The 12,076-nt window shown below is 46.1% G+C and overlaps 1 protein-coding gene across 14 annotated transcripts in view; it reads right to left on the bottom strand.

The window, feature by feature from the left end:
• Window positions 1–12,076, bottom strand: part of cacna1db (calcium channel, voltage-dependent, L type, alpha 1D subunit, b) — a 410,093-nt gene that overhangs the window by 104,358 nt on the left and 293,659 nt on the right. For all 14 annotated transcript variants that reach the window (XM_060931662.1, XM_060931659.1, XM_060931664.1 and 11 more), the window contains 2 exons: window positions 1,887–1,993; window positions 1,484–1,571 (listed from right to left, as the gene is read on the bottom strand). In XM_060931662.1, coding sequence (XP_060787645.1) covers window positions 1,484–1,571; window positions 1,887–1,993 — 195 coding nt within the window. The remainder of the gene's footprint in view (window positions 1–1,483; window positions 1,572–1,886; window positions 1,994–12,076) is intronic.

The following is a 12,076-nucleotide window of genomic DNA, read 5'->3' as shown; positions in this document are numbered from 1 at the left end:
TTGTCTTCATCTCGTTCAATATCATGCTAGATAAGTGGAATATATCTGATACTCAATGCCAGCCAATATTTTTTCATTATTATACATACAGGACACTTTTTCCATGGAATAAAAACATGTACTCTATTCCCTTCTAGCGGGTTTCATTCATTTGGTTTAATAGCATGCAATATTGTTAGCATATCCCTTATCCTACATGTATTACAACACTCTACCCAATGGAGAATGAGCGTGCAATATTGTTACAATATTACACGTTGTCAAGACAACATGGCATCACATGTCAGAGAGCAAATATCCAATGAAAAACTTTTCTGCAGCGCATGCGCACAGTCATTTCTGTGTTCGCCGGGAAAGAGAAAGACACGTCGAACACCCAAAAGGCTCCCAAAACTTCATTAGGCATTCTTCATGCATATTTACAAGAGAAAAACATAGCAACGGATGTAAAAAAACTGGAAAAGAGACACGTCAGAGACGTAAAACCTCTGCGCTAGCGAGTGACTGTGAGAATTTGTAAACAAACATGACCGCCAGGTTTGCTTCATTAAAAACAGAAGATTTTGAGAGAATTTTGGCTGCCAATTTTGACTGTTGTGTGTAGTTGTCGATGTTGATTTTAAAAGTAACGAAGTAAATTACACAGGGAAATGAATACTTAAATCTGAGTAAAAAATACTGTGGTGAGCATTCGTGGAAGAAGAGTTTGGGGACAGAAATCTTAGTTTCTTGGTTATTAGCCCGTGGTACTTGCTCTCCATAGGACTGCTTTATTAGCACTCGCTAACACTACTGATGAATGATACACCAGATGGAAGGTGACTTCACTGCTGCGCTGACAGCACCAACTCACCGATAAGCTAGTGTTGGCCTTCAAGAATGCTGATATGAAGAGAGTGTGTATGTATAATAATAATAATGGCTTTTTTCATGGTCTATCAGATATATTCCATTTAGCTATAGTATGATACTGAACTCATCTTCGACTTGTTCAGTATCATGCGAGCTGAAAGAATTTTATCTGATAGACCACTCAAAGCCAGCCAATATTATTTAAATATTATTCTATTCCGTTTGAATTTGTTTGCTTGCAAATATTTTGCTCATAAACTCATCTGGAGCTTCACTTTTAGGCATTGCCTAAATATCTATATTATTGGCATAACACACGCTTATTAGATAACTAGAAAAGCACTCGGAGAGCGCAGACCTCCGCCAAGAATCCTTTAAAAAATTCCGGGATCCAGACGGTGATCCGGATGACCGCCAAAATTTAATGGATTGTTACTTGTGCCCAGTCACACCTCTGGAAAAAATTTCAGAGCAATCCATTCATACCTTTTTCCGTAATGTTGCTAACAGACAAACCAACAAACAAACCAATGCTATCGAAAACATAACCTCCTTGGCGGAGGTAATAATACATAATACACAGCCAAGCTCTTTTTTTTTTTTGCTTTTACAAACCAAACTCTGGTCTTACTTTCAATCCTTTGGCCCTGTTGATGGCTCTAAGAGGACGAAGCACTCGCAGTACTCTTAGAATCTTTACAACAGAGATGGCTGAAGACCTGTGAAAACAAAAAGCACACAATTCACAATAAGCCCCTTCTATCCAACTTTCTCTATAGTTGTAGCTCAACCAGGGTCCAAATATAGTTATATTTCTTAGTAAAGCATATTTGAGGCCTTTAAATAATTCAGTGAAGCTATGAAATGTATTAAAACATATTTAAAACAATAATCTGTGTCATACTTCTTCCTCATCTCATAACAGCAATTTTTGTAATCAAATGTAACTTGCAAATATTGCTGTTTTGTTATGTTATTAAGAAGCTTTTTTTTTTCTATGGTTGTTATTTTCTCTGTGCTGTAATGATACATACTGTATGCCAAAGGACACCAAAGAAACTCCAACGACTAGCAAATCCAGCAGGTTGAAGTAGTTTCTGCAGAATGCTCCTTTGTGCAGGAACGCGCCATAGGCTGTCATCTGAATAAAAATGTCACACTGTATTAATAACAGGCATATAACAGACCACATACAAAAATAAAAGCCATGATCAGAAATGGCTGCCTTCAGCAAGCCAAACATACTACTGAACCCTTACGCTATGGTGTATACACGTACCATCCTATCTATTATCAAATATTATGTGATAGTAGTAGTAGGATAGCAGTCGGATTGGAGTACTGTCTCTGAATGAGACTTCAGTGGAATATTCCAGTGTTTCTTCAAGACCAAAATCAATCTATTGCAATTCTATGCAACCCCAAATCAGAAAAAGTCAGGCAAGTAGGTTGAAATTGAAATTAAAAACAATAATTTGTAAATAATCTTTTCCCTGTATTGCACTCAAAACAATACAACAGCACATTATTTGATGCTTTGCCTCATTAATTTTATTGTTTTTTCCAAAACAAACAATCGATTTTGATTCTTGCGACACGTTTCAAAAAAAGTTGGGACAGTAAAGTATTTACCACTTTGTAATGTTGCTATTCCTTTGCACATCACTTAAAAGATATTTTAGGGACTGAAAACACCAAGTGATGAAGCCTTTCAGGTGTTATTTTGTCCTATTGTTCCTGCAAACAGGTCTTAAGATGTGTAACAGGACAGGGTCGTCATTGTTGCATTTTTCATTTCAAAATTCACCACACGTTCTCTATTGGGGACAGGCACCCTCTTCTTCCACAGCCATGCCTTTGTAATGTGTGCAGAATGTGGTTTTGCATTGTCTTGTTGAAATATCCCTGGAAAAGATGTCGTCTTGAAGGCAGCATATGTTGCCAAAATCTCAACATACTTTTCTGCATTAATGCTGCCATCACAGAAGTGTAAGTTACCTTTGCCAAGGGCACTGACACAACCCCATACTGTGACAGACTCTGGCTTTTGGACTTGTTACTGGTAACAGTCTGAATGGTTCTTTTCATCTTTGGTCCAGAGCACACAGTGTCCATTACTTCCAAAAAAGTCCTAGAATACTTTTTTATCTGACCATGATACACATTTCACTGTGTGATGGTCCATCCCTGATGCCACCGAGCCTAGAGAAGTTGATGACGCTTCTGGACACAGTTAATATAAGGCTTCCTTTTGGCACAGTAAAGTTTTAACTGGCATTTGTGGATGCAATTCTGTACTGTAGTGCTTGACAAAAATTTGCCAAAGTAATCCCGAGCCCATGTGGTTATATCAGCTATAGGTGAAAGACTGTTCTTGATGCAGTACCATCTGAGGGATGAGATCACAGGTGTTCAGCTTAGGCTTGTGCCCTTGCCCTTTATGCACCAAAATTCCTCCAGATTCCTTGAATTTTTTAATGATATTATGCACCACTGAGGGTGAAATATCCACATCCCTTCCTATCTTTCTTTGAGGAACATTATTTTTAAACTTTTTTTTTTGCATTTTCCATACCGTGCCAACTTTTTCTAATTTGGGGTTGTAACTATAACAAACAAGAATTTCCTGTTTGCCTGTCATGAAAACAGAATACATGTTTACTCCAAGTCATAGACTTCCACTATAACCCTGTGTTCACACTAGTAGCAACACAACACAAAGTGGCTGAAATTAATGAAGTTTCAATGACAACTGGCAATTGTCATTGTCATGTTCTTGCTGTTCTATTTCAGCACATCAAACCATTTAAGCCCAACAAATAAGCGGCAGAAATCATGAGAGGCTCATTCTGAAACTAGCAGACAGGGATGCACTACATGCATGCATTTTATACACAAGCATTTCCCTACAGAATTTTTATGTGTGGTCAAATGGGTGGATGTTCTGTAGTTAGCTTCTATGGACATTGTCATTTGTATGGACATTGCACCAGCCTGATGCTACCAATGAAGTCCTGTTTTCATCCAGCAGGAAACTAAAAAATAGAAACTCCCATTAGTGACAAGCTTACAGCAATTTGAGCAATGCCAACTAAAAACCCACTGCTGGTATGAACACAGGGTAAGGCCAAACAATGTTCCATCCTTTTCCGAGTACAGGAAACATCGCAAAATTCCTGTTTGTGAATATTAACATGCTATGTATGGGGCAGACAGAGATTAGATTGAAAAAGGCTGGAATTTTCCATTATTGACATGTACATTACCTTCTCTGAAGCTTTTTTACTTGAAAAGTACAATTCAGGGCTTTCCCCAGAAAAAAAAAAATCAGAGCAGTGCTACTGATGCGTAGCCCAGCCCGCAAGGGCTGGCCCAGGCCGGAGGGCCCTGAAGGCTGCTAGAGGGGTTCAGGGGCATGCTCCCCTGGAAAATTTTGAAATTAGAGACTTCTTGGTGCATTCTGGTGGCATCTAGGGCTGATTTAGGCACAATTCATTCATCCATCCATTATCCGTAATTGCTTATCCTATGCAGGGTCGTAGGCAAGCTGGAGCCTATCCCAGCTGACTATGGGCATGAGGCAGGGTACACCCTGAACAAGTCGCTAGATCATCACAGGGTTGACACATAAAGACAAACAACCATTCACACTCACATTCACACCTACGGTCAATTTAGAGCCACCAATTAGCCTAACCTGCATGTCTTTGGACTGTGTGGGAAACCAGAGCACCCAGAGGAAACACACACAGACATAGGGAGAACCATGCAAACTCCACACAGAAAGGCCCCGGTCAGCCACTGGGCTCGAACCCAGAACCTTCTTACTGTGAGGCGACAGTGCTAACCACTACATCACCATGCCGCCCTAGGCACAATTCAGCATTATTAAATTTGCTGTTTTTTACCTTGTCCAATATGCAAGGGGCAAAATTTAAAGGGCAAAATTCGATTTGAAATGAAAACACTTCGTAGCACACCTCTTCATTTTCCAATTCCAGGATGCCAGGAACAGAATCGAGGTCAAATCACGCAACAGCACCATCTAGCGACCAGCGCCGAGAATGTGGTTTTATGTATGGTCGCGAATGGCAGTCAGTGCATGCAGCAAAACCCTTTACTTTCGCTTCTGGGTTGAGTACCAGGATAGTCTATATATTACAATACTTTCCTATTTCTATAGTTATTACTCATTTTCAGAGGGGAATAGGAGATATTTAGGTGCGGAAAGTGCTCTGCATTGTTCAATTTATGGTATTGATTTTTTTTTCCTGGTGTGCAAGTGACAGCGCGGCTCTGACGTTGCACAGCGCAGTGGAGCGCTGCGTACCCACGCTTTGGGGAAAACCCTGCAATTAAATATATTGCTGGCATTGAGATACAGTTAGGTCCATAAATATTTGGACAGAGGCAACATTTTTCTAATTTTGGTTCTGTACATTACCACAATGAATTGTGAACAAAACAGTTCAGATGCAGTTGAAGTTCAGACTTTCAGCTTTAATTCAGTGGGTTGAACAAAATGATTGCATAAAAATGTGAGGAACTAAAGCATTTTTTAAACACAATCCCTTCATTTCAGGGGCTCAAAAGTAACTGGACAAATTAAATAATTGTAAATAAAATGTTCATTTCTAATACTTGGTTGAAAACCCTTTGTTGGCAATGACTGCCTGAAGTCTTGAACTCATGGACATCACCAGATGCTGTGTTTCCTCCTTTTTAATGCTCTGCCAGGCCTTTACTGCTGCGGTTTTCAGTTGCTGTGTTAGGACTGGGACTGTTTTGGCCTCTAGAGGCCGCTGTTATGTTTATCTTGTCATGTTTGTTTTGGCCTCTAGAGGCCGCCACTGTGTTTGTCTTGATTGCCTGTTTCCTGCCCCGCCCTGTTCCTTAATTAGTTTGTGTATAAATACCCCTCTGTTTGTTCCCTTGTCACGGAGTCTTTATGCTATGTTGTCTAGTGCTAGTCTCCTCTGTCCCACGTATCTTGCCTGTGCCCTTGTGTTTTTGATATTTTTGCTTTCTTTGGACTTTGTACTTTTTGATCTTCTGAGCGTTCAGCATTTTGCCTTTCCTTTTGTTTTTGGACTTTGAAACCTTTGGATATTTTTATTTTTGTTTATCTTCTGAGCTTTTGGATTTTCTTTTTGTTTTTTCCATCAGATTGTAAATATTGTAAATAAACTGTTTTTTGATACTCTACCTTCACCTCACGCCTCTGCACTTGAATCATCCCCCTGGTGGCCTAGTGGGGGTTTGCTGGATTATCACACCAGCAACCTGGGTTCGAATCCCAGCAAAACCCTAACAGAAAGACTCTGTCATGACCGACTCAGCAGAGGCGTCTTCAACGGTCTACCCAGCTAACCTTCAGGGAATTATGGCTTCTTTAACACACTTCGGAGCTACCATGGACACTCATGGACGAACACTTTACGAGCCAACGTGAGGCCCTTGCTCGCCACGAGGTACTGCTTCAGCAAATTGGGAAAACCCTAGCACAGCTGACTCCTCTGCCCGCTTCTCCTGATCCGGCTCCTGCTCCACCATCTGCTCCAGTGCCTCCCGCCACGCTGTCTCCTTCACCTCGTGAACCCAGCCTTCCTGCACCACAGAGGTATGACGGCAAGCACGGTGAGTGCCGGGAGTTCCTTACCCAGTGCCAACTCACCTTTGAGCTTCAGCCTACCACCTACACTACGGATCGCCGCAAGATTGCCTTTGTGATAACCTTGTTAGCTGGTAAGGCACGAGCTTGGGCAACGGCCATTTGGCAGAGACAGGGACCCGAGTGCTCTGATTTCAAGTTGTTTATGGAGGAGATGCTTTGTGTCTTCGATCAGGCAGACACCAGTAAAGACGCAGCCAGGAAGCTCATGTCCATCCGGCAAGAAGGAAGCGTCGCGGACTACGCCATCGCATTCCGGACGCTCGCAGCAGTCAGCGGATGGAACGAAGCAGCCCTGGTTTCAGCCTTTCACCATGGTTTGTCTGACCCCATCAAAGACGGCCTGGCCTCTATCGGATGCCCAAGTGACCTCGAAACTCTGATCTCATGTTCTACTCGTCTTGACAACAGGATTAGAGAGCGCCGCCGAGTCCTGAGCTTCCCCGGCCTCACTGCCTCGACCTGGAGCCCGTCTACCTCCTCCAGTGACTGTCCAGAGCCCATGCAAGTTAGCCGTACTTGTCTCTCCGCAGCTGAGAGGGAGCGCAGAAGGAGGGACAAGTGCTGCATCTACTGTGGCAAGCCTGGCCATTTCCGAGCATCTTGTCCCGAGCTCTCGGGAAAAGGACCGCCCCGTCCAGCCGAGGGAGGGTTGTGACGGGGCCTACCCTCTCTCCTGAACTCCCTGGCCAAGGAGTCTACAACCCGGTCTCCATCTCCTGGGGTGAATCCATCCACTCTTGTCAGGCCTTGTTAGACTCCGGGGCAGCTGGAAACTTTATGGATGTTCACTTCGCCTAAAGTATCAATGTCCCAACTGCACCTCTTGAAGTCCCACTGTCTGTGTCTGCCCTGGATGGCCAAGCCTTAGGTGACGGAAGAGTCACCCAAGTAACTTCTCCAGTCTTCCTCCAGTCTCAAGGTCACAAGGAAGAAATATCCCTGCACCTGATTCCTTCACCAGAGTTCCCAGTTATTCTAGGTCTTCCTTGGCTTACCCGCCACAACCCTCGTATAGACTGGGTCACTAGCCAGGTTGTGGAGTGGGGTCCGGCTTGCTATGCCTCTTGTCTGCTCTCTAGCTCTCCTGTGTCTCCTGCCGAGCCTCCTGATTTCACGGAGTTATCTCAAGTTCCCACAGAGTACTGGGATCTCAAGGAAGTTTTCAGCAAGAGCAGGGCCGCCGTTCTTCCTCCGCACCGTGCCTACGACTGTGCCATCGACTTGCTCCCTGGGACTACCCCTCCTCGTGGCAGACTGTTTTCCCTCTCTCAGCCAGAACGCAAGGCCATGGAGAAGTACATCAAGGACGCCTTGGCCTCTGGGTTCATTCGACCCTCCACCTCACCCGCTGGTGCCGGCTTCTTTTTTGTCAGCAAGAAGGATGGGGGACTCCGGCCATGTATTGATTACAGGGGTCTGAACAAGATCACTGTACGCAACCGCTATCCCCTTCCGCTGATGTCCACAGCGTTCGATCTGCTCCAAGGCGCCACTGTCTTCACCAAATTGGACTTACGGAACGCATACCACCTCATCCATATCCGACAGGGAGACGAGTGGAAGACTGCCTTTAACACCCCGTCTGGGCACTACGAGTACCAGGTGATGCCCTTCGGACTTACCAACGCACCAGCTGTTTTTCAGGCCCTAATCAACGACGTCTTGAGGGACATGATTAACCAGTACGTTTTTGTCTACCTCGACGACATCCTAATCTTTTCCAAGACCGTGCAGGAGCACTGCCACCATGTCCGCCAGGTTCTCCAGAGGCTGCTACAGAACAATCTGTTCGCTAAGGCCCAGAAATGCGAATTTCATGTTCCCGAGGTCTCCTTTCTGGGTTTTATTGTATGGACAGGCCAACTCCAGATGGATCCAGCCAAGACCCTGGCCGTCCGGGACTGGCCCACCCCCAAGTCCGTCAAAGAGGTTCAGCGGTTCTTAGGATTTGCTAACTTCTACCGCAAGTTTATCAGGAACTTTAGTTCTGTAGCAGCGCCCATATCGGACCTCACCAAAGGGACAGGTGGACCGTCTGTCTGGTCTCCTCAGGCGGAAAAGGCATTCAAAGACCTCAAACACCGTTTCTGCACGGCACCCATTCTGGTCCTCCCCGACCCTTCGCAACCCTTCATCGTCGAGGTGGACGCCTCGGACAGCGGCGTCGGTGCGGTCCTCTCTCAACGCTCGGAAGGAAGGTTGCACCCCTGCACATACTTCTCCCACCGCCTGAGTTCTGCGGAGTCCCGGTATGACGTGGGGGATCGAGAACTGCTAGCAGTTAAACTGGCCCTTGAGGAGTGGAGGCACTGGCTGGAGGGAGCGCAACATCCATTTTTGGTCTGGATGGACCACAAGAACCTGGAGTACCTCCAGTAAGCAAAGAGACTCAATCCACGACAGGCTAGGTGGGCCTTGTTTTTCAGTCGGTTCGACTTTACCCTATCATACCGCCCCGGCTCCAAAAACACCAAACCTGATGCGCTTTCCAGGCTGTTCACTCCCACCAACAGGGACAGCGAAGTTGGGCCTATTATCCCTGTGTCCCGGATTGTGGCCCCTGTCCGCTGGGGTATTGAGGAGGTTGTCTGACGAGCCCAACGCCAGGACCCCGGTCCTGGGACGGGGTTACCGGGCCTCTTGTACGTCCCACATCAAGCCCGGACCAAGGTTCTCCAGTGGGGTCACTCGTCCCCTCTCACCACCCACCCGGGAGCTCGAAGGACCCTGGACTTTTTGAGAAGACGCTTCTGGTGGCCAAGCACGGAGAAGGAAGTAAGGTCATTCATCCTTTCCTGCGAAGTGTGCACCAGAAGCAAGAACCCACGACAGCATCCCCAGGGCCTCCTGCATCCTCTGATCATTCCCCGGCATCCCTGGTCCCACATGGCAGTCGACTTCATCACGGGTCTCCCTGAGTCACAAGGTAATGCTGTCATTTTGGTCATAGTTGACAGATTCTCCAAGGCCTGCCGCTTTATACCACTGTGCAAGCTCCCTTCTGCCCTTGAAACAGCTAAACTAATGTTCAATCACGTCTTCCGAGTCTTTGGTCTCCCACAGGATATCGTCTCTGACCAGGGGCCCCAGTTCTCCTCCCGAGTGTGGCACGGGTTTTGCAAGCTCATCAGAGCCACTGCCAGCCTCTCCTCTGGGTTCCACCCACAGTCCAATGGCCAGACGGAGAGGCTCAATCAGGACCTGGAAACCACCCTGCAAGGCCTGGCTATGGATAACCCGACATCGTGGAGCACCTGGCTGCCATGGGCAGAGTACGCCCACAACACCCTGCAGTCATCGGCCACCAAGCTGTCGCCATTCCAGTGCCAATTCGGGTTCCAGCCACCTCTGTTCCCGAACCAGGAGGAGGACGTGGGGGTGCCCTCGGTCAACCAATATGTGAGACGGTGTCGCAAGATCTGGAGCAAGGTCAGGAGGACCCTCATCCAGACCTCCAGAACCAACCAGACTCAGGCCAACTGCCATAGAAGACCTGCCCACGCTTTCCGCCCTGGGCAGCGGGTTTGGTTGTCCACCAAGGACCTTCCGCTGCGGGTGGAGAACCGCAAGCTTGCTCCTCGCTACATTGGCCCCTTCAAGGTGGTGCGCAGGGTGAACCCTGTCGCCTACCGGCTCCAGTTGCCCCGGACTCTGAGGATCAACCCCACATTCCATGTTTCCCTGTTGCAGCCCGTACTGACGTCCATGTATGCCCCTGCCCCTAGGAATCCCCCACCCCCCCCCGCATCTTCCAGGGTCAGACTGTGTTCACTGTGCATCGCCTGCTTGACTCCCGCCGGGTCCGCGGCGGGCTTCAATATCTGTAGACTGGGAGGGCTATGGCCCTGAGGAACGCTGTTGGGTCCCCACCCGGGACATCTTAGATAAAGGACTTTGTTGGGACTTCCATTCGGCCCATCCGGATCGCCCTGGGAACGTCAGGAGACGCTCCTAGAGTCCTGTTAGGACTGGGACTGTTTTGGCCTCTAGAGGCCGCTGTTATGTTTATCTTGTCATGTTTGTTTTGGCCTCTAGAGGCCGCCACTGTGTTTGTCTTGATTGCCTGTTTCCTGCCCCGCCCTGTTCCTTAATTAGTGTATAAATACCCCTCTGTTTGTTCCCTTGTCACGGAGTCTTTATGCTATGTTGTCTAGTGCTAGTTTCCTCTGTCCCACGTATCTTGCCTGTGCCCTTGTGTTTTTGATATTTTTGCTTTCTTTGGACTTTGTACTTTTTTATCTTCTGAGTGTTCAGCATTTTGCCTTTCCTTTTGTTTTTGGACTTTGAAACCTTTGGATATTTTTATTTTTGTTTATCTTCTGAGCTTTTGGATTTTCTTTTTGTTTTTTCCATCAGATTGTAAATATTGTAAATAAACTGTTTTTTGATACTCTACCTTCGCCTCACGCCTCTGCACTTGCGTCATCCCCCTGGTGGCCTAGTGGGGGTTTGCTGGATTATCACACCAGCGACCCGGGTTCGAATCCCAGCAAAACCCTAACATGCTGTTTGTTTGTGGGCCTTTCTGTCTAAAGTTTAGTCTTTAACAAGTGAAATGCATGCTCAATTGGGTTGAGATCAGGTGACTGACTTGGCCATTCAAGAATAGTCCACTTCTTTGCTTTAATAAACTCCTGGGTTGCTTTGGCTTTATGTTTTGGGTCATTGTCCATCTGTATTATGAAACTCCGACCAATCAGTTTGGCTGCATTTGGCTGGATTTGAGCACACAGTATGTCTCTGAATACCTCAGAATTCATCCGGCTGCTTCTGTCCTGTGTCACATCATCAATAAACACTAGTGACCCAGTGCCACTGGCAGCCATGCATGCCCAAGCCATCACACTGCCTCCACCGTGTTTTACAGATGATGTGGTATGCCTTGGATCATGAGCTGTACCACACCTTTGCCATACTTTTTTCTTTCCATCCTTCTGGTAGAGGTTGATCTTGGTTTCATCTGTCCAAAGGATGTTCTTCCAGAACTGTGCTGGCTTTTTTAGATGTTTTTTTTAGCAAAGTCCAATCTAGCCTTTTTATTCTTGAGGCTTATGAGTGGCTTCCACCGTGCAGTGAACCCTCTGTATTTACTTTCATGCAGTCTTCTCTTTAAGGTAGATTTGGATATTGATACGCCTACCTCCTGGAGAGTGTTGTTCACTTGGTTGGCTGTTGTGAAGGGGTTTCTCTTCACCATGGATATTATTCTGCGATCATCCACTACTGTTGTCTTCTGTGAGTGTCCAGGTCTTTTTGCATTGATGAGTTCACCAGTGCTTTCTTTCTTTCTCAGGATGTACCAAACTGTAGATTTTGCCACTCCTAATATTGTAGCAATTTCTCAGATGGGTTTTTTCTGTTTTCGCAGCTTAAGGATGGCTTGTTTCACCTGCATGGAGAGCTCCTTTGACCGCATGTTTTCTTCACAGCAAAATATTCCAAATGCAAGCACCACACCTCAAATCAACTCCAGGCCTTTTATCTGCTTAATTGAGAATGACATAACGAAGGAATTGCTCACACCTACCCATGAAATAGCCTTTGAGTCAA

The sequence above is a fragment of the Neoarius graeffei genome, chromosome 10, assembly GCF_027579695.1.
Source record: "Neoarius graeffei isolate fNeoGra1 chromosome 10, fNeoGra1.pri, whole genome shotgun sequence".
NCBI classification, from domain to species: domain Eukaryota; kingdom Metazoa; phylum Chordata; class Actinopteri; order Siluriformes; family Ariidae; genus Neoarius; species Neoarius graeffei.
Note: the sequence above shows the minus strand (reverse complement) of the source record. Positions and strands in the feature narration are given on the sequence as shown.